At 44.3% G+C, this 23,142-nt stretch overlaps 1 protein-coding gene across 2 annotated transcripts; it reads right to left on the bottom strand.

Moving 5' to 3' along the window:
* Positions 1–1,357: 1,357 nt before the first annotated feature.
* On the bottom strand, positions 1,358–22,865 carry LOC117451860 (very low-density lipoprotein receptor-like). 2 transcript variants are annotated; one of them, XM_034090198.1, is made up of 22 exons: positions 22,782–22,865; positions 21,646–21,798; positions 21,144–21,356; positions 20,424–20,654; positions 19,375–19,590; positions 16,605–16,834; positions 15,360–15,489; positions 13,550–13,731; positions 13,010–13,196; positions 12,011–12,223; positions 11,318–11,501; positions 10,304–10,505; positions 9,562–9,726; positions 8,822–9,022; positions 7,510–7,701; positions 6,532–6,877; positions 5,124–5,243; positions 4,674–4,784; positions 4,133–4,366; positions 3,039–3,432; positions 1,512–1,602; positions 1,358–1,423 (listed from the first exon to the last, which is right to left on the bottom strand). In XM_034090198.1, the coding sequence occupies exons 1-22, from the start codon at positions 22,837–22,839 to the stop codon at positions 1,400–1,402; spliced, it is 4,077 nt and encodes a 1,358-aa protein (XP_033946089.1). In that variant the 5' UTR covers positions 22,840–22,865; the 3' UTR covers positions 1,358–1,399. The 2 variants fall into 2 exon arrangements, with proteins under 2 accessions (XP_033946089.1, XP_033946090.1); XM_034090199.1 differs by having other exon boundaries at positions 4,674–4,781.
* Positions 22,866–23,142: the final 277 nt, after the last annotated feature.

Genomic DNA, 23,142 nt, shown 5'->3' with positions numbered 1-23,142 from the left:
ATTACAACTGTAGTACTACTATGTCATATCTGTTCAGAAACTGAACAAAAGTTAAAGTACAAACCACAGACTGCCTGTGTCATGGCGAATACAGTCGCTGGTGTATTTATGTCTGTAGGCCGTTGTTATGAGTGTGGAGTGAGCATATACAACGTTAGCTTAGCCTGGTCGACCCAATCTCCATTCAGAAAACAAGCATTTTAAAAAGGTTTTTCGCCTGCCGTCTGTCTGCAGACTTGTCAAGCATTAATTCATGGTTTTTACTAACCGGTATCAGTATGTTGTTACTTCGGCATCATTTAGAAATGTGTATTACAATTTAATCACCGTAAAATGTGTTCATTTTGTTGTAGTTGTAGCTCCCGAGCCAGCGCGTCTTGTTTGAATGATGAGTAAACACAGCTGGCAGCCGCGGTGAAACTCGAGCGATGCGAATATTCGCATCCCGTCAGGTGTGAACCTCTATGGTGTGAACGCAGCATTACAGAGACCCTCCTCCAACACACGAACGCGCACATGACCAATGAGGGCACGAGATAAGTTTGTGCCCCGATGGAAGGCTGACAGGCAGGTAACGTAGATTGGCCGTGCTTTTTACAGTACTACGGCTTCCACAGATGATTTTTTGTCAAAGCACATAAGATATTCATTGCCATCGGGATGTTAAGAGCATTCCATGGAATATAGCAAAAAGATTATCTCGAGCCGGTTTCTCAAACTTACCTACCCCACCTTTAAGCAAAAAAAGGTGTACCATTTGCTTCCTTTTTTCACTGAGTTTAACGTAAGAGGATAAGGGCCACATGGGGAAAAATAATACAATAGAGAATACATTATTTCTGACTTTAATCTCAGAACGGATTTTCTCTCAACTTTTGGTCTGATCCTAAAGAAAAAGTCACATGGGGCCCCAATCGTCTTCATTTCTTAATGGGACTGTTGCTTGGAAAATTAAACATTCGGACTGAATTTAAGACCTTAAATGTGCAAGTCATATTCCAAATGATACTGGAGACCATATATCTGAAGATAGTAGATAATGAAAAGCTGGTTTCCACCTTTTATGACAATCATTGTTTTAGCTGCAATTAAATCTTTGTTGCAGGTTCTCTTTCAACACCTTTTGCAGCCTCACCCCCTTTTATAAAGTCAGATTAAAAAAAACCTGTACTTTTATGTTACATTACGAGGTGGATCTTTTACTCCCTTTAATACCAGATTTGTATTGTTCTTTGTTGGAAGTCACCGACAAATCTCTGATGTTACCCTCCGACCATGTCCCATAAAATAATCTGTTCGCTCTCAACGATTCAACCCGACAGTAAACAACGCTGAAATAACTTGACAGGGATCCGTGGAAAATGCAGACCGTTTATTTAAAATGTTACATGAATCAACCTCAGTCTACAGAAGACACCGCTTCCTGTGAAAAGAAAGAAACAAAAAAGTCAGACTGCCGTCCCACAGGAGCATCAACTGGGAATCAGATTATTTTAAGGAGTTTCTTTAACCTCGGGTTTGTCAGCGTCTGCACTTGGTGTTTCAGGTTTCTTCTCCAGTTCCGTCATGCTCGTCTCCTTCTCCGCTTCGGGGGTAGCTCTCCTGCAGGAGGAAAAACAAAATGCAGTGATTAGCTTCCTCTCACACGCAGAGGTACAGGAAAACTACTGCATTAACACTTTTCAACATCTGGCTGGCAGAGAACTCACTGCTACATAGTTTGAGTTTCTCCTTCCTAGTTACCATGAAAAATCGGCAATTGTTTGTACATCTGTACATTATAGGCAAGGCTATTTTATCTATATAGCACCTTTCAAAGTGCTTAACAAAAATGAACGACATTAAGAAAATGGCATTTAAAAACGGTCATTAAAAAAGCAAAGATAATAAAACATTAAAAGACAAAATACACAGATAAAAGTTGTAGTGTAAGATATGAACAGTTCAATTAAAAGCAGCGGCAAAAGGAAAAGTCTTCAGCCTTGATTTAAAAGTATATATCATAAGTATTATACTATCCTATGTATACAAGTATGTCTATGTTCCTGTAACGTAAGCATGTATTCCTGCTACTAACTGCAGTACTTTTGACTTTTTGTAGAACCTTTTAATTATCAATTGGGATCAATAAAGTATCCATCTGTACGCATTAGTAATTTTCCTGGGTAAAGGATGCTTCGGTGTACCCTTTGCTAAAGGAGATAAGGAAGCATTGAAGCTCCTTCCCTTAGCATGTAGCCTTTATCACTTACAGGTCATTTAACTCATAAAGGAACTTTCCTAAGCAAAAACATTTTTTTTAAACCAGATTGTATGATTGAAATATCCGAAACCTAAAATCCTTGCCACGGTTAGCACGTTAGCTAAAAAATCCACCGTTGCCCAAGAACCATCTAAGAGCCACTAGCATGGTTTAAAAACTGATTTGAAGGTATAACATTTCAACTACGGACTAAATCTATATGCAAGCGCCAACATACTCGTTTAGCAATTGTTGATTATTCCTAATCTTAGCATTGTTGACGCCACAGTTATAATTCGTCACTTCCTGCAATTGTCACATGGTGTACTTTAAGGTATTTCGTCCACCCGTTGTGTGATGGACAAAGAGGGGGATTTGGGTCAGATACTTTTTGTTGACTCTACGGTCTTGCTGTAAATGGTTTCTTTATTCAAATTGGATGGAACAGGGACTTCAGTACGGCCTCTTTATTAGGAACGAGTCACAATGAAGACATACACTTAGCCTCTTGATGTCATCTGAATGTCGTCGCTACATGTTTTAAGTTGAGATTTTGATTAAACTAGTTTCTTTTACGCCCCTTGTATTGTGTTTTTAACACTTCTTTTATCTTTTATGATTCGTATGATGTTTTAATGCTTTGTCAAGTACTTTGTGACTGTCTGGGAGAAGTGCTTTATAAATACACTGTACTTACAGCTCTTTGGGATTACTTTTGGCAATGAAAGGTGCTTTACAAATAAAATCTGTTATTTTCAGAAGGAACGTTTTTTTCTTCAGTGCTTTTGAGACCAACCTGCAGTTTCCGCTCCTCTTCACCACCACCGCCATCACAGCAATGACCAAGACTCCCGCACAGACCGCCACAGCACCGTAGATCAGAGGCCCCTGCATGGTCTGCAGCAGGCTGTCTTCACAGGCGTCTCCGCTGTACATCATTTTACACTCGCATGTCGTTTCTCCTCCCGTCTCCACGCAGCGTCCGTTCCCACCGCAGAGTGTCTGGCTGCACTGCAGGCCGTCCAGGTTCTTCAGCTGGACGTCTTCCTCCAGGGTGGAGTTCAGGTCCTCAGAGAGCGTAGGAAGAGGGGAGGGAAGAGGGGAGGGAAGAGGGGAGGGAAGAGGGGAGGGGGAACTGACGGGAGAAGAAGAAAAGACTTCTGCTCCAGACAGCTGCTTCAGACCGACACCTGGAAGAAGACGGATGGCAAAAGAGCACACATCCTTTACTCAAGGAGAAGTACAGATACTCGAGTTTAAAAATACTCTGGTAAAAGTAGAAGTACTGACAAAACTTATTTACTCAAGTCAAAGTAAAGAACTTTGAAGTGTACTTCAGTAGAAAGTACCCATAACTAGCAGCTGCTTTAAAGAGTACCTGACCTCCCTTTATATCAATAGAACAATAATGTCATTGTTAGCTAATGAATGTTTCCATGGTGACCAACGGCAACGTTTCCATTGGTCCCTCTTCTTTAAAGACCAGGAAGTGATGGATACACGGATCGTGTTCAGATCAATAGGCACACAATGACTCTAAAGAATAATGACCACGCACCAAACACACATTCAGACTAAAGGAACCAGCTGTTTGGGAAATGAGAGAAGTAGAAAGTACAGGTATTTGAGTTCAACATGTAAGAAGTAGAAAGTACAGGTATTTGAGTTCAACATGTGAGAAGTAGAAAGTACAGGTATTTGTGTTCAACATGTAAGAAGTAGAAAGTACAGGTATTTGGGTTCAAAATAAGTAAAAGTAAAAAGTCATCAGAAAAATTAGTGGAGTAAAGTACTGATACCAGAAAAATGTACTGATACCAGAAAAATGTACTCAAGTACAGTAACGAAGTATTTGTACTCCACTACTTCCCACCTCTGATAAATACTCACAGTTCTCGTCCGAGTGGTCGTGGCAGTCCACTCGTCCGTTACAGAACTTCTCCTCCGGCTGGCAGGAGAGCAGATCCAGACAGGAGCGGCTGCCGTTGGGACATCGCTGCGCCGGCCTGCAGTGAGTGGCGTTCATCAGGACGTGACCATGAGCACAGACACATGTCCGACCCCCCGGGGTGGCGAGGCACAGCTGCTGGCAGTCTCCGTTGTTTTCTGAGCATCCGTTTGAGCCTGTGGACGATTGTCAGTCGTTAGAAAAATCTCACTCGTCACCGGCTTGAGCTTCAGCCTCAGGATCCATGTATCTGTGATCCTCTCCAGAAAGGAAGGAGTCATCACATACAGAGCATCAGCTAGTTCCTGAGCAGTGTCCTTCACATGCTGATACTGTACATTTGGAATTCACCATATTTTCTACTTTCTTGTTTATTACTGATCTTCAAATTTGTATTGTACAATGCCATATCTTTTTAGGCTGCTGCAACACAAACCTTTCCCAAGTTGGGATCAATAAAGTACTTCTTATCTCATCACGTACCCGTCTGACTGGACTTGCTGAACGCCTTTAAGTCGACCACTTCCGTGCCGACTTCGAACCACAGCTTGATGTTCTGCTGCTCGTCTCTGAACCAGAGCCTGGTCTTGTCTGCTGGAAAGGGTCAACACAAAGTCAGGGAGCGACTTTAGAAAACAAGAGAATTGCTTCTTGACCTTTTTGATGCACGAATGGTTTCCTGTGTCTCGAGCTGCTGAGATAATGTAGAGTAGATTACGGTATCGTTAAGATATGAAACAGCATCTCCACTTCACACACAATGTCCGTAAACTGTACATCAAGCCATTCATTTCCATTTTGAGAGGTTTACATTTAAGAATTGTTCTTTTCTACTAATTTAATATGACGTGCCTCGTTTTGTTTTATGCTGCTGCAACGAGAATGTTTTCCCAAATTAGGATTAATAAAGTAATGTTATCTTAATCTCATTACCACTGAGAGTCATCCAGAGCAGCGTGTCGGCACTCAGCGCCACAGCAACCAGGCCCTCCTCCGTCTGCAGCTCTTTGTATCCAGAGCCATCGAGCAGGGCCGAGCCGATGGACCCTAGACCTGCGAGAGAAACCGCTAGGTTACTGCTTACTTTAGACAACAGCTTTATTCCACTTACCTTTCCCACAGAACTCCTTAAGAAAGGGAATCGTCTGGAGGTTTTGAACAGGGAGGGAATCGTGCCTCCATTGGTTAGTCCCTTTGTTTAGGGTTTACCGAAGTCGCACAAAGACTACAAACTAACTAATTTAAGGAAGCGGTAAATGTCTGGCGGCATCTTAGAAGAAAGAAACGTACGATACAGTTTGGTACATTGTTAAAATACTCCTTTTCAAATGTAAGTACTGCATTGACGATGGTTAAACATACTTCAAGTATAATGAGTAAAAAGAAAACTCAAACTGTAAAATAAGTTCAATATGTTCCTTTAAATGGTAGGAGAGTAGTGAATTAAGTATATTATAAAAGCATCTTAAATTCAATGCTTTAGTAAATGTACTTAATTACTTTCCTACACTTCACAGCATCAGCTTAGCTTCCTGCTGGCATGCATGCATTTGTATCCCCGTCACTACTCCCTGTAACAAGTGTCATCATCGCAACCGGTGAAATGTTCTCGACCAGCTTCTAGATAACAAACGATCCCTCCAAACAAAAGCTCCCAACTCCTCTAAAAACACGTGAAACCCTTGTAGCTCAAAAAACATCCATCTCTCCAAAACACATACGAGCAGTCTATTAGTAGATGGGCTCAAAAAGGGCGTCTGATCCCGCCCACATTCTCCCCCCAGACCTCCAGCGCCCCCTTCTGGCAGAAGACTCAGGTTCAAGAGCCGGCTGAACCGCTATGAGCACTCATTGCTGCCTCTGCCCGTTAAACTTCTTAACACTCACATGGAATATACTTTTACATGTTGCCCATGAACTTGTGTAACATGTCGCCATTGTCAGTATGTGCGTCTGTTTTGTGCTTGTGCAAACGGGGCATGAGTGATGATATGTGTATGTAGTTTATTATGTACATTTATACAAGTTACTTGAACACCCCACACACTCAAATCCAGCACCAAACACTTTACGCTGCTACGGACAGTCTTGTCCCAATGTACATTTTCCAAAGATATTGAAGTAACTGTTATTTTGTATTGATTGTTGTACTTGTATAAATGTCTGCCGAGTGTGTCTATCGGGATTGTGGGAAACGGTATTTCGATCTCTCCGTCCGTACACAAACTGAAAGATTGGCAATAAGTTGACTTTGCCAGAAGCTCCCAACTCTTCTGAATAACTAATTCTCCCTCCAAACAAAAGCTTCACACTCTTCTGAAACCACGTGAAGCCGTCTCACCGGTGTCGGCCCAGTAGACGGAGTCCCCGCTGCTGGAGAACACCAGAGACGTGGGCTGCTCGGCGTCTTTCCACACGACTTTCCTCTGATCCCCGTCCATGTTGGAGCACTCCACCGTGGAGCCCTGCAGACCCAGGTTAGTGAAGCACACCATTCCAGTGGGAGGATGGAGGGCGATGGACCCCACCCACCCAACACCTTCCTTCAGGAGGACCGCGGTGTGGGCCGCGGTGCTGGAGGTCACCTGCAGGCGGGGCTGCGTGGTGCTGCTCCAGAACACACTGCCTGTGATCCAGTCCACAGCCATGGCAGTGATGGAGTTACCCAGAAGCTTCAGGAACACGCCCTGAGAGGACCGGCAGAAGTGTGAGGATTGATTTGAAGGTCTCACATTATACTATTTGTAGGCGTACATTATACTCCGATATATAAAAAAAAAAGTGTTTTGCTCAGAATACCAAACCGATCACCCCTTCTACACCGTACCAAATGTCTGTAATGTAGGCAGTACATTACTGCATTTCCCACAGTCATTTGTAATACTGTACATTCTGCTGCATTGTGGGAATATTATCCTTCGGTGGGAAATGTATACAGCACTTTAAAACTATACTGTAACATTGCATTATCAGCAATATGTACTCCAAGTATAAAAGTAAATCATGCAGAGAAATTGCCCCCAGGTGTGTATATAAGTATAGATACTATTGTTGCATTTAACTTTTTTAGAATACAATTCTGGTTGACTTTTTTGTAAAATATTTGACTATTTTGTGACTTAGTCAGTGCACTAGTTACATTTTTAGAGATGCATTTTATGAAAAGTAGCTGAAGCCGTTCAATAAATGGAGTAAAATTACATTGTTTCCCTTTTAAATGAAGTTAATTAGAAATATAAAGTAGCATAAAATGGAAATACTCAAAGTTAAAGAACCTCTAAATTGTAAGGCCAGAACTTGAGTAAGTGTACTTCCCCACCTCTGAGGACAGGTCTAAGTCCTTGAGTTTGAAGGAGCTGAGGGAAGTCGTGGCCTCGTCTGCCAGAAACAAAGTGTCGTCTCGGAGGGTGAAGTCCAAGATGGCCGCCTCGTTGACGCCGGGCACCTGCAGGGCGACGTGTTCGGGCCAGCCCTTCAGATCTGATGAGGCGTGTCGGGACTGCAGGTAGATCTGGAGTAAAGACGAGAGCGTGGCATCAATGCATCTGCAACCTCCAAATACAGGTATATTTAACTAAACGCAACACATTTTGCACGTTTCCAACATTGCCGGTTGGAACTCGATCCGATAAATTGCGTTGAGATGACCGATATTTGTCCTGGGAATACATACCGATAACCTTTTCCGAGGCGTTTTATCTGTGGGAAACTGAAAAGAGTTGATCTGCACTCTTACAGAGTTATGTCAAAGCATCCGTTCCTTAGATACATAATGGTTTCTCCGTTACCCTCAGCTTTAGTACATAAATGTGCAAACGCCAGTGATGCCCCGCCCCTTAAAGCTCCTCTTCAATGCATTTCCAGTCATATTGTATACATGTACAAGAAGATAACATGTAGTCAGCATGTCCTCGTGTGAGAAATGTCCCCTCAAACCGTGGGTATTCTCCACAGTAGTGTCTGCAAGTCGCTTTGGATAAAAGACAATCGCCTTAATTCAACATCTTCAGTCTTTATAAGCTCATTAGAACCTTTTCCACACCACGACATTATATACAAGCAGAGGTGGGAAGAAGAGTACAAATACTTTGTTGCTGTACTTAAGTACATTTTTCTGGTAGCAGTACTTTACTCCTTACATTTTGAACACAAATACCTGTACTTTCTACTTCTTACATGTTGAACACAAATACCTGTACTTTCTACTTCTTACATGTTGAACACAAATACCTGTACTTTCTACTTCTTACATGTTGAACCCAAATACCTGTACTTTCTACTTCTTACATGTTGAACTCAAATACCTGTACTTTCTACTTCTCTCATTTTCCAAACAGCTGGTTCCTTTAGTCTGAATGTGTGTTTGGTGCGTGATCATTATTCTTTAGAGTCATTGCGTGCCTATTGATTGGAACACAACATATAAAGGGAGGTCAGGTACTCTTTAAAGCAGCTGCTAGTTATGGGTACTTTTTACTGAAGTACACTTCAAAGCCTCTTTACTTTCACTTGAGTAAAGAAGTTTAGTCAGTACTTCTACTTTCACCAGAGTACTTATAAACACGAGTATCTGTACTTCTACTTGAGTATAGGCTGCGTGTACTTTTGCCATCTCTGTATATAATAATCACCCGAGTGACGGTGGAGGGCGACAGCATCAACAGGAAGTCAGAGTCGACGAGGCTGGAGCAGGTCAGGCCGTCCTCAGCCAATAGGAGACGAGGGGGACATTTGCACACGGCTTTGGGCCCCGGGGCCAAAACACACATGTGGGAACAGACGATGTTTTCACAGGGACTCTGGAAGCCCGTCTGAAGCAACGGGTGGAGGATCTGAAACAAGGGGGAATATTAATGCTTATAAGTCAGGCGGATACTTCGTGAACACGTGAGAGGAAACCAGCAGTGGTGGAAGAAGAACTAAGACCCGGTACTTAAGTACAACTACTATCGTCTTAAAATACTCAATTTCAAGTAGAAGTCCTGATTTCAAAATGTTACTCAAGTGAAGGTACAAAAGTATTGAAATGTATTTAAAGTGCAGAACATTTAGACGTACTTGTTCTGCACAATCAAGTACAGAAGTGTATTATTAATCCTACTTTAGCTGCCGTTTCTTCATTACATGTAGTTTAATGTCATTTGGGGCAATTATAAAATAATGTTTCGTAGCATCACTGTTCATGTGTTATGGTGCAGATATACTCCGTCTGTTTACACCTTGTTTGTAATGATTTTCCTCATCGTCATCGTCATCCTCTGCTCAGCACTTTGGCTGCGTCGAGCATGAAAGGTGTTTTATAGATAAAGTGTATTATAAACCAAACCCATCTTTCCCTGCGCCTCAACGCCGTACACCGTGAGCGTCATACCTTCACACTGAAAGGCTGGTGGAGTCTCTTCAGGAGGACTTGTCGGTTTTTCCCAGAGTTTTTATTCGCAGCGAACACAACTCTCTTCTTGGCGTCAGACCAGTACAGCATGTCGTTAAACACAGCCAGCGAGAACGGGTTGGTGGTCTCCTTCATCTGCAGGATCTGGAACATCAGATTCAGAAACACATTTATTCTGCGACAGGAAGCTAAAGAGCGGGTTGCATTTACATTCAATTCCATCCATGCTCCAGCCATTTCGGACACTTTAGTACTTCAGGGACAGTAGGACATTTAGCTTGTAGATTGATTGTTAAGTTAAAGAGTATAAATCTATTTTTTTTTTTTTAAGAGCTTTGCAACAGCCAATAATTTGTTGCGACCCAAAACTTAATATTTAAATAGATAATAACTTGAAATGGCATTTCAGAAACCGTTTCCTCAAAATAGTGATTAAAATAACTTCATCTCGTCGTAAAATGTTAAAATCGTGTAGTTTTAATATTAAACAAGATATTTGCTCTGGTTTCCAACATGCTCGCATTTCATTTGGTATTAAATGTCTAGGGATTTGTCTCAACAACAAAAACGGTATTCCGTTTAAATTAATGCTAAATTACTACATTATTGGTAGACATCGCTCTGTTGGCGGCAACACCCTTCATGATGATGCGTAGGAGAACTGAAGTGAAACGACTGCATTTAAGCCCGAAAACATCCTCTTCCATCCTAGATCTTTTACCCGGATGTCCTCTCCGTCCAGCGTGGCGGACCCGATGGCCCTCAGCCTCTCGTCGGTCCAGTAGACCCTCTCAGAGATCGGGTCCAGAGCCACGTCGCCCGGCCAGCCCAGACTGGAGTTCACCACGACTCTCCGCTCAGAACCGTCCATCCCAGAGCGCTCGATCTTCGGCACGTTGCTGATCTCCGTCCAGAACATCAGCCTGGAGACACGAGGTGACGGTTAGTGTATTTGTATCGCCCATTTTAACACTGAGGCATTCAAAGTGCTTCACAGAGGCAAACACTACATACTGATATACACCTGAACATCAGCAGGAGAGGACTCTTTAAAGTAGAGACACTACATACTGATATACACCTGAACATCAGCAGGAGAGAACTCTTTAAAGTAGAGACACTACATACTGATATACACCTGAACATCAGCAGGAGAGGACTCTTTAAAGTAGAGACACTACATACTGATATACACCTGAACATCAGCAGGAGAGGACTCTTTAAAGTAGAGACACTACATACTGATATACACCTGAACATCAGCAGGAGAGGACTCTTTAAAGTAGAGACACTACATACTGATATACACCTGAACATCAGCAGGAGAGAACTCTTTAAAGTAGAGACACTACATACTGATATACACCTGAACATCAGCAGGAGAGGACTCTTTAAAGTAGAGACACTACATACTGATATACACCTGAACATCAGCAGGAGAGGACTCTTTAAAGTAGACACACTACACACTGATATACACCTGAACATCAGCAGGAGAGGACTCTTTAAAGTAGAGACACTACACACCTGAACATCAGCAGGAGAGGACTCTTTAAAGTAGAGACACTACATACTGATATACACCTGAACATCAGCAGGAGAGGACTCTTTAAAGTAGAGACACTGATATGCACCTGGACATCAGCAGGAGAGGACTCTTTAAAGTAGAGACACTGAGATGCACCTGCACATCAGCAGGAGAGGACTCTTTAAATCATATTAAAGTGTCACTGACCCTTTCTGAGGAAGCAGAGCCAGAGAGCGAGGCAGGTCCAGGTCTTCATCGAGGATCACGATGTGGTCCGAGGTCTTCACTGGTTCTGAGCTCAGTTTGATGGCAGAGATCTTTCCGGTCACTCCATCGATCCAATACAGGTTCCTGCCGAGCCAGTCCACCGCCACCGAGTCCGCACGCAGCCCTGCAGGAAACAAAAGTACTGCGTCAACACATTTAGAGGTACTTTACTCAAGTATAACATTCACTGCCCTTATACTTCCACATCTCAGAGGCATCTCTTTTCCTGCACGACATGCCTTCAGTTGGTTGAGGTTTCTGTTCATATGAAAAACCAAAACATCCTCAAACGTACAGAAATAAAAAGTACACAAATTTTTTTTTTTAAAACTTTTGACATTTTTAAGTCGGCGTAAAAAGTGTCAATAAAAGAAAGAACTAAATTAAGAGTACTTCAAAATCCACAGAGCAAACCTTGAGTTGATTTGTTGGATGTTTCGATGCAGAAAACGGTCGATAACAAAGAACACAAACATGTCTAACAACGTCAGAAAACTGTTTCTCAAACCATCTTTTCCTCTGGAAGAAGTGCATGAAAAAAAGTCTAAATAAAAGAAAATACTCAATTAAAATAACTTGAGTCCTACATTTCCTACGGTCCTCGAGGAAATGCATTTATGGAATTGAACCCACCTTTGATGAGGGTCCCGCTGGTCTTACGGTCCAGGGAGGACCACTGGACGCCCTCCGTGTCCAGGCTGACCCACAGGACCCTCTGCTGCCTCCAGTCGTAGTCCAGAGACAGGATGGCCTTCTGGGCCGACAAGGACAAGATGTCCAGAGCTCCGCTGCGCAGCCCGTACAGGAAGATGTCCGTGTGCACCGAGACCAGGAGGAAGGGCTCACCTGAGGCGAGGATTCAAAGGTGAAATCGTCATATGCATAAATTATGAGATGTTCTGCTTTTCTTTGTTCATCATATTAAAAAGTAAATCTCTTTAGTCTTAGAACTCAAAATGAATAACTTTTCAAAACTAGGACAGACATTTTACAATTCTGACATTTTATACCAACTGATAATGAAAGGACTTGAGTTAGAGCCAGGCTGTGGGCTAACAAAGGACTTGAGTTAGAGCCAGGCTGAGGTCTAACGAAGGACTTGAGTTAGAGCCAGGCTGAGGTCTAACGAAGGACTTGAGTTAGAGCCAGGCTGTGGTCTAACGAAGGACTTGAGTTAGAGCCAGGCTGTGGTCTAACGAAGGACTTGAGTTAGAGCCAGGCTGTGGTCTAACGAAGGACTTGAGTTAGAGCCAGGCTGTGGTCTAACGAAGGACTTGAGTTAGAGCCAGGCTGTGGTCTAACGAAGGACTTGAGTTAGAGCCAGGCTGTGGTCTAACGAAGGACTTGAGTTAGAGCCAGGCTGTGGTCTAACGAAGGACTTGAGTTAGAGCCAGGCTGTGGTCTAACGAAGGACTTGAGTTAGAGCCAGGCTGTGGTCTAACAAAGGACTTCGTTAGAGCCAGGCTGTGGTCTAACGAAGGACTTGAGCTAGAGCCAGGCTGTGGTCTAACGAAGGACTTGAGCTAGAGCCAGGCTGTGGTCTAACAAAGGACTTGAGCTAGAGCCAGGCTGTGGTCTAACAAAGGACTTGAGTTAGAGCCAGGCTGTGGTCGAACAAAGGACTTGAGTTACCGGTGATCTTGCAGTGGTGTCCTCCGGCCTCCATGATGTACCCCTGCTCACAGTCACATCTGTACGACCCCTCGGTGTTGATGCACAGCTGGCTGCAGACGGACGGGCTGCTGGACTCGCACTCGTCCACATCCGAGCAGCTCCGAGCGTCCGGAAGGAGCCTGAAGCCCAACGAGCAGCCGCAGCGCTGAGAGAGAAGGTCAGACGGGAGGGAACGTCACGGACAACGAGCGACAGGCCGGAGCGCCGACTTGCTGGTAAAGCGCTTTGCACGTGTGTGTTTTAATATGGGCTGAAACTTTGCACTTATGTATTTTAATGTCGTCGATGCAATTTGTGCATTGTCCCTTTTTGAATGAACAAATACATGTATATATATATATTCACACACACCCCAATTCTCCTTTGATTCAAATATTTCAAAATTACAGGTGAACTTTGACCTCCACGTGGACCTTTATGTTCGTGTAATCATGTACACTGGCACACATTTCATAAACGAACACCTCCCGGTTATGTTAGAAACCACACGTTGCTCACCGGTCCCTGCGGCGTGCTGAAACAGATCTGAGAGCAGCGCATCGTGTCCTCGCAGAGAGAGCTGCAGCTGCCGCCCTCGTCTGATCCGTCGGCGCAGTTGGTGACGTTGTTACACACCAGAGACCAGGACACACACCCCTCACTGCCACAGGGGAACTGGTGGGAGGGGCACCACACCTCGCCTGCACACACAAGCACAGTGGGGTCAACACGGACAGGTTCTTAGAATACAGAGTCTGAGAAAGAGCCATTACAACCTGAGCAAAGAACAACGTATTGCAGGCTGGCAGGACAAGCCGTCACCATCCTGTTCCAGCTCGTTCTTATTTCTATTCCTTTAGTGTTGTTTGTGTTAGAATTGCCTTATTGTTTGAACATGCTTCATAAATTACCCTGAAAGTGTTTAACTGGCATAAGCTGCCTCTTGTCTTGTCGTTTGCACACTGCACTAATATCCAGGGGCGGACTGGGGGGAAAAAGTGGCCCGGGGATTAATTGACAGACAGGCCCACTTAATGCGCGGCATGCATCGGCCGGCCGGCGACGAAAGTATGTTACTTAACAAAAAACCCTGCATTTAATGTTATTTTGGACAATTATTCATATAGTAATCACATTACCTGAGCCCTTGAGTTGCCTGGAACAAAGATAGTTACGGCATATATTTAGTGATTTTAATGTTAACAGATCATTGATGCAATAACATTTTGACCCAATTTGCCTGACTTGACACATGGAATAAAACATGGGCGTAGGAAGCATCCTCAATGTGGGTGAGACAATTTAACAGGGGGTGTGGGCAGGTGATGGACCTCACCTCCTCTAGGGGGGTCCGGGGGCAAGCTCCCCGGGAAGATTTTTTTTTTAAATGTCGAAGTTAAATGCATCAATCTGGTCCATTTTGAGAGCAAAATTAGGGACTAAATCTATGGCAGTCAGTGGGGGCTTGGACTGTGAGCCGTAGGGTCGCCGGTTCAAGTCCCCGACCAGACCTATTTGGAGTGTGGACTTCTACTTGGAGAGGTCCCAGTTCACCTCCTGCCCTGCCGTGGTGCCCTTGAGCAAGAAACCAGACAAGGCTGTACCTTTAGTAATGAATATTACATGTTGTGAGGAAATCTTTCCACCAATAAGTCCAATAAGTATTCACTTCAGGTTGACGAAAGTAACTGTAATCAGATTACTCGTTTTTCAAATGTAACACGAGCTGAATACAGTTCCTTGATTTTTGTATTCTGATTACGTAACGCCGTTACATGTATTCCGTTATAACCCAACCCTGGCCACACCCCCCTGGGCTGGGCCGGAACACTTACAAATGTGGGCCGGTAGGATTTAGGCAAAAAGAAAATCTTTTTTTTTTTTTTTTTTTTGAGAAACTTTTTTGTGTTGGCCCTCCGGCCCACACACAGCACCGGCCCACCGGGGAAACTCCCGGTATTCCCGATGGCCAGTCCGCCCCTGCTAATATCCGACAATTACTTTAAGTTAAAAAAGAAAAAGTAAGCCAAGTTTTGAAACAACAAAGCTATTTACTTAATGTCAAGCAATGAACGTGTTGTCCATTTCTCTTACGCATTTCTTTTGCATTTCGATTTACCGTGAAAGTGTTACACCTTGGATCAAGTTGTGTGTCCCCTGTTTGCACACCACACTTATATTACAGATCACTTTTGGGCATTTTTTACTACATTGATTTTTTTTTAAAAACAAATCCGCGACAGAAAACAGGAGGACAGATGAAAAGGAAAAAAGACAAGTACGATGCTAAAATAATGCAATAGAAGTTTTTACAAGCCATAAAACTCACATTCTCTCTCGTCGCTGCCGTCGTCGCAGTCCTTCGTGCCGTCACACCTCCAGGAGGAAGGGGTGCACTTCCTCTTGGAAGTACACGACCACTGGAACTCCCCACAGACCTCCGGAGACACCGGACAGTCCTGCAGAGGACACACTCATTTACTGTCAATCATCAAACTCTGGATGTGGGAACTGAGGCGAAACCGAGGACACAGACGAGCACTTCGAGCCTTTACTCGAGTAAAAGTAGAAATACTTTGTTCTGAAAATACTTCATTACAAGTTAGTCCTGATTTCAAAATGTTACTCAAGTGATAGTACAGAGTATTATCAGCTAAATGTACTTCAAGTACGCAGAATGGATATTTTTGTAGTATGTCAATGTGGATAAATCCTAGATACTTGAAATATTGTGAAGATCAGTAGTAAAGTACTGCATCATAATACCATATCATGGTCCTGTATCAAGTAATGTAGTCGAGTAAAAACTACAATTAATGCTCCAAAGTGTTGTGGAGTAGAAGTACACAGAAGCATATACTGGACATCCTCAGGTACAAGGATGACAAAATGGTACTCAAGTATGATACTTTCCATCACTGAAAATATGACCACAGTAATCTAAAAGTCCGCACAGTGTGGATTTACAGATGTTTAACGCTAGACTTCCACAGGCATGACAACACACGACAACCAGTAAACAGCCTCGACAACAGAAGTGTACTTGAAGGCTCGTTTCACTCCAACATGCACCTTTAGCATCTGACCTGAGGTCTGCCGTGCACGTGGAGCTGCACCTGGCGTATGAAGAGGGATATCCAAATCAAGCTTCATCATCAATGTTCATTTCCTGCTTTATATTTCGTTACCGTACTTTTGTTTTTAACATGTTTATTTTCTACTTTTTTATTTCCATCTGGATCGTTCATTTCTTCTCTTATGCTCAAAGCCATGTCTTTTGATGCTGCAACACAAACATGTCCCAGATGGGGATCAGTCAAGCACTTCTTCACCATCATCATCCTCACCTGAACGTTTGAAACTTCTTCCAGAACGTTCATCTGGCTGCAACTTACAAATCATTCATCCACTACGTCCTATTCCAATCACTTGGATATAGACTCTTACTGCACAATGTCAATGTTCCTTCTATTGCGTCGCCCTGCTGGAGCAGCCGGTGACCCAAGACGTTCATCGATAAAACTACACCGTAGCCATGTCCGCACGACAAACCAAAGCCTCGAGCCACCCCCACCTTCTCGTCGGAGCCGTCCTCGCAGTCCAGGTCTCCGTCACAGAGCCACTCCTCCACCAGGCACTCCTTGCTGAGGGGGCAGCGGTGCTTGGTGCTGCAGGCGGGGGGGGAGACGCAGCCCTCTTCATCCGACCGGTCCCTGCAGTCCGGGTGTCCGTCACACAACATCTGCGCCGACACGCACTGCCCGCTGGAGCAGGTGAAGTCTGTGGGACTGCAGCCTTCGATCACTGCAGATCAAACAGGTGATCAGTTCCATGCGGCCATACTTCGCTGTGAGATCAAGTCTGACAGGTGACTTGATCCCAGCAGCGCCGTGCGTCACATCGACCGACAGACAGACATGGAAACAAACATGTACCATAACAGCAGATCACTGAGAGAACCTGCTCAGAGCCTTCAGCGGGCATCTGATCTGGGATCAGCTCCGTGTTTACCGAGAGGATTGACTGGAGCACAAAGGATGCTTCAGTGTTTGAATGTCACGTTCACTCTTGTACAAGTTTGAGATACTTGTGCCCGTTATTTAAGACCGAACTGTTTTATCCCCTCGGGGAAGTTCAGGCGTTTATAGCAGCATCAGGTCAGAGTGTCCTCTGAAGAGGACACTCTGGGATAGGGACCCTATCCCTTCAAACCTCCTTCAGACTATCGCTCCTGATATTCTACCGTTTCTCACCCATTTCATCAACACTTCTCTAACTTCTGGTCACTTTCCAAACACTCTCAAGGAGGCGAGAGTAAACCCTCTCCTAAAGAAACCCACTCTCGACCCGTCTGATGTTATAAACTACAGGCCTGTCTCTCTCCTCCCGTTCCTGTCTAAAACACTTGAACGCGCTGTCTTTAAACAACTCTCCTGCTATCTCCATCAGAACAACCTTCTGGATCCGCGAGGAACTGCACACGGCCAAAGCAGCCTCCCTCTCCTCTGTCCTCATCCTGTTGGACCTGTCTGCTGCATTCGACACGGTGAACCATCAGATCCTCCTTCGCACTCTCCAAGAACTTGGAGTTTCAGGCTCTGCACTTTCCCTCCTCACCTCATACCTCAAAGACCGCACCTACAGGGTAACTTGGAGAGGGTCCGAGTCCGACCCTTGTCAATTAACTACAGGGGTCCCTCAGGGCTCTGTTCTTGGTCCCCTCCTCTTCTCCTTGTACACAAACTCGCTCGGATCTGTCATTAGCCCGCATGGTTTTTCATACCACTGCTACGCTGACGACACCCAATTAATTCTGTCCTTCCCCCGCTCAGAGACCCAGGTCGTCGCACGCATCTCTGCTTGTCTAGCTGACATCTCTCAGTAGATGTCTGATCATCACCTCAAGCTCAACCTTGACAAAACTGAAGTGCTTTTCCTTCCGGGAAAAGATTGTCCCTCTCTTGACCTGACTATCAACATCGGCCCCTCTATTGTTTCCCCGACTCAGACCGCAAGGAATCTGGGTGTGATCCTAGATAACAACCTGTCCTTCACTGCAAACATCGCTGCTACAACCCGCTGCTGCAGATACACGCTCTACAGCATCAGGAGGACGCGTCCCCAGCTGACCCAGAAAGCAACGCAGGTTCTGGTCCAGGCTCTCGTCACCTCACGCCTAGACTACTGCAGCTCCCTCCTGGCTGGTCTGCCTGCATGTGCCATCCGACCTCTGCAGCTCATCCAGAATGCAGCGGCTCGTCTGGTCTTCAACCTTCCTACATTCTCCCACACCACGCCGCTCCTCCGCTCCCTCCACTGGCTTCCGGTAACTGCTAGAATCCACTTCAAGACACTGGTACTTGCATACCATGCTGCGAATGGATCTGGCCCTTCCTACATCCAGGACATGGTTAAACCGTACACCCCAGCGCGTGCACTACGCTCTGCATCAGCCAAACGACTCGCTGCACCCTCGCTGCGAGGGGGACCCAAGTTCCCATCAGCAAAAACACGTGGGTTTGCTATCCTGGCTCCAAGATGGTGGAATGAGCTCCCATTGACATCAGGACAGCAGAAAGCTGACACACCTTCCGGCGCAGACTGAAAACTCATCTCTTTCGACTCCACTTCGAGCGATAGAATGACTAACAAAGAACTGCTAACAGAGCACTTATATACTAATAAAGGACTGGCTTAGCCAGTTGAGTAGCACTTGAAACGATTGGCTCTTTGAAACCTGATGTTCTTATATGATTCTGTTTTCCTCAAGGTTGTGTCTTCCTGGTCGAATGTACTTATTGTAAGTCGCTTTGGATAAAAGCGTCAGCTAAATGCAATGTAATGTAATAAAAGAGGAGGGACCAATGAAGCGTCGTCATGGTGCCGTTGGTCACCATGGAAACATTCATTAGCTAACAATGACATTATTGTTCTCTTAATATAAAGGGAGGTCAGGTACTCTTTAAAGCAGCTGCTAGCTATGGGTACTTTTTACTGAAGTACACTTCAAAGCCTCTTTACTTTGACTTGAGTAAAGAAGTTTAGTCAGTACTTCTACTTTCACCAGAGTACTTTTAAACATGAGTATCTGTACTTCTACTTTCACCAGAGTACTTTTAAACACGAGTATCTGTACACTTCTGCCATCTCTGATAATAGAATAGAATAGTTTAATGTCCAATGAGATGAATGCTTCTGCCATCAAAACAAAATACACGCAGCATACTTAGGAATAAGGGATAAAGGAATAAAGAATAAGGTGCAGTAATTATTTCCAGGAGTAGAATACTAGTATGTTTCTTCAGGTCAATACGAGTCTTGCTGAATATGTGAAGTGTTGGTACCGCAGTTGTCCTCGTCGGTCCCGTCCACACAGTCCCTCTCTCCGTCGCACAGGAAGCTGCTGGGGAGGCAGCGGTCGTTGTCGTCACACTGGTGTTTGCACCCGTCCGTCCGATGGGTGCAGCTCGTCTCATCGGACCGGTCCTGACACTGAGACACGCCGTCACACACCTGGCTCAGAGGGACGCACTTCTTCCCGTGAGCGCACTGGAACTGATCTGCAGAGACGGACACATGAACGCACCAATCACAGCGCTGCGAGGTTTAGTGGATTCAACATTATTCAGAAGTAGTCTTGTGAACATCCGTCACGTCTCCGGCTTCTCCCAGAGAAACCCTTCTGTTATCGTTACTCGTTTAAATCAACTCACCATGCAGGGTTTGCTATTGTACAATTATTGGCAGTGAGCAGAGAACTAATATGGCGGACAGGTGGTGGTTTAGGAATAGTATTAACAATCATGCGCCCATCAGGTAGAGGCCCCCGAAGTGGCAGGGCCCCCGTGGCTTAACGATGCAACTGGAAAAGACTCGTATTGACCTGAAGGAAACGAGCATGCTACATTGAAGAGAGGGGACACACAACTAGACAACAGCTGCCCACTGCTCCCACTGCTGGGTGGGTGACACGCAGAGAACCCATCTCCCATTAGAGAGGGTTTCATCTCTCCGTTCCATCTATAACTTCAGACTCAAATATGTGTACGATTCATTTCTTATTGTAACAGTTACCTACCTGTATGTAATAGTATTCATCTCGTGTGAATCTGTACTGTGCCATTTTTTCAATCTCACTTCCTGAATTTCCCCACGGGGATAAATAAAGGTCGATCTTATCTTTGATAAAAGGGGGAACTAAAGAGAGACAACGTAACCAAAGAAAACAATTTCACAAACAGACTAAAATCCTATAAAGCCATGCATTTAGCTTCTGTGGGAGAGGCTGCATTTTATATTGATGTGCAGTCCCTTTAAAGTCCACCAGGGGGAAGTAGAGCATCATATTAAACCCACACACACAAGCTAACGCCACAGACTAAGGAGCACCTACCTGCTTCACATGCTGAGGAGCACTCTTCCTCGTCAGAGCCGTCGGAGCAGTCTACCTCTCCGTCACACACATGTCTATAGAGCACACACTGCTTCAGGTCCACGCAGGGTCTGAAGCCCAGAGCACACTTTATGGGGGTCGAGGGGCCGGAGGAGGGTGCAGGGGTCGGGGTGGGGAGGGTCCCTTCATCCGGTTCAGAGTCCTCTTCCTCTGGGTCCTCTGGTGGGGACACTATACACAAGAATTAAAGGTCACCCATCATGCAAAATCCACTTCTTCATGTCTCTTCTACATCAACATGTGTCCCCTCTTCTTCATCAACATGTGTCCCCTCTTCTTCATGTCTCTTCTACATCAACATGTATCCCCTCTTCATCAACATGTGTCCCCTCTTCTTCATGTCTCTTCTACATCAACATGTGTCCCCTCTTCTTCATGTCTCTTCTACATCAACATGTGTCCCCTCTTCTTCATCAACATGTGTCCCCTCTTCTTCATGTCTCTTCCACATCAACATGTGTCCCCTCTGTGGAAAGAGACTCTGAAAGTTTCAGGAACAAAGATTCTCTCTCTTTTTGATCCTTTTCTATAAAAACCTGTCATAATATAGCATGTCGACAAAAGTCATTTGTAGCGTGTTTTATGTGCCATTTATGTCCTTAAAAAGTCGCCTGATCCCATTAATTAATATATGTCAGTGTCGGCGTTTCTTCCCCCCACCGCAGTTGTCCTCGTCGGTCCCGTCCACGCAGTCCCTCTCCCCGTCGCAGAGGAAGGTTCTCGGTAAGCAGCGGCTCTCGTCGCACCGGTGGTCGCAGCCCTCGCGCCCCTCTGGGCAGAGCAGCTCATCGGACCGGTCCAGACACTGAGGCACCCCGTCACACAGCTGCTGCTTCTCGATGCACTTCTTCCCGTGAGCACACTGGAACTGATCTGTAGGAGATTCGCCCAATGAGACAAGGATTTGACCAAAACTAAAAGTGCACAATTTCAAATGTGGGCAGCATCCAAAACAATGGAGGCCTTTTGTCTTACTAATCCGTGTTTTAACATCAGAAGCAGTAGGCCTACACTTTTAAAACAGATCTCAACAACAAACCTATCTTTTAGTCAGAGCAGAATTCCTATGGTCTCAATAAATGTGATTTATAACCATTTCAAGTCATTCACAGAACTGTAAGGAAGCATCCTCTGTATAAAGCTTCGGGAAACATAGCGGTACCTTCGCTGCATGCTGTTGCACAGTCGTCTTCATCAGAGCCGTCCTTGCAGTCAGGCTCTCCGTCACACACGTGTTGGTAGGAAACACACTCGGAGGCGTCTCTGCATAGCTTAGAGCCGAGGACACATTTCAGAGGGCTGCTTCCTGCAGACACTGTTCAAAGAGACACATCAGAAGAACCAGAAACCATCTACACGATCTCATTGTCTATTTCTGTATTAGGACAATAAACGCTTTCTATCCATCTTCAGCAGGGACAGCACCTGTTAATGAATATACATCATAGTGAGCAAATAAGTAGCGTTATGAGAACATAAGTGTGAAGTGAAGATATACAAGTGGTTAAGAAGCAGCAAATATACCATTAATACATTGTAAAAACATGTATACTGCATTTAGTGTTGTCGCAATTTATTTTTAATTTGTAAACCGTGGTATTTTTTTAATTTGTATTGACTTGTTTATTTTTATGAACCCTTAGCTAGTGCTGGGGAAGTCCCACAAAAAAAAAGTTTCACTCCAGCGAAGATATCCTAAGTAAACAGAAACAAATAGGTAGCATTATGAGTCTGTAAGTAAACATAAAAAGGGGTTAGGTAGCAGCTAATATAGCATATATAAATTGAAAAAAAGTGCATGTAGCACAAAGTATTGTAATTTATTTAAATCATTTTATTTATTATTTTAAAATTAATCTTTATTAAAACACTTTTTAAAAGCTACCACGCCACACTCAAAGGTTTCACACCAGACCAATGAAACAAGCTGAAAAGTACACATCCATGGTATGGCAAATACAAATAAGTAGCATTATGAGAAAGTAAGTAGTTTAAAGTAAATGCATCTATACAAACCTTGCCAGTGATGGGAACGCTACTTTAATTGCTTTCCAAACACCTAAAATCTAGTTCAACTAAAAAGGTTGAATCAAAATCCAAAAAGTACACATGCATGGTAACAGATAAATTAGTTGCAGCATTATGAGAGAAAGCGAACATATAAAAGTAGTCAAGTAGCAGACCATTGCTGTGGGAAAGTTGACATTGCACCCAGTAGTGTTGACTCAATCTGAGTAACATCTGAATAAATTAACGTGTAAAAGCCGCATCAGGACACAACCCGTTGTGGCACCTCACCTTGCAGGGATCCTGACAGCTGCAACAAGACTGCACACAGAAGCAAACCTGCACCCATCGCCACAGATCAAATCAAGCAGACCAAGTGATGCCAGAAGCTAAAGGGTAGCATTTTTATAATGACACCAGGTGAGCCCCTGATTAAACACCTGAGGGAGGGGCGGGGCTATTGAGTGTTCCCATGTTATCCTGAGCAGCTGTTTGCACCACATAAACAAGTAGTAAAGACATCGTTAAATAAAAAACAGCTATACTTAATTGTGATATTGTTGATTTGATTGGGGTGAATATGTGTAAGGAATTTAAATAATAACTCAATATCCTGTGGAAATACTGTTTGAAATGCAGTTTTCTGAATATG

Source organism: Pseudochaenichthys georgianus, chromosome 9, assembly GCF_902827115.2.
Source record: "Pseudochaenichthys georgianus chromosome 9, fPseGeo1.2, whole genome shotgun sequence".
Classification (NCBI taxonomy): domain Eukaryota; kingdom Metazoa; phylum Chordata; class Actinopteri; order Perciformes; family Channichthyidae; genus Pseudochaenichthys; species Pseudochaenichthys georgianus.
This window is presented reverse-complemented; position numbering and strand designations above follow the sequence as displayed.

What these genes read in the sequence shown, in the direction of transcription:
- LOC117451860 (XM_034090198.1), bottom strand. Translation starts at nt 22,839, where the DNA reads ATGGGTGCAGGTTTGCTTCTGTGTGCAGTCTTGTTGCAGCTGTCAGGA. An exon ending in TCAGCACGCCGCAGGGACCG is followed by an intron (nt 13,197 to 13,549) that starts GTGAGCAACGTG and finishes CTTCTCTCTCAG; the next exon opens with CGCTGCGGCTGCTCGTTGGG. An exon ending in ACTTAGACCTGTCCTCAGAG is followed by an intron (nt 6,878 to 7,509) that starts GTGGGGAAGTAC and finishes CGGTCCTCTCAG; the next exon opens with GGCGTGTTCCTGAAGCTTCT.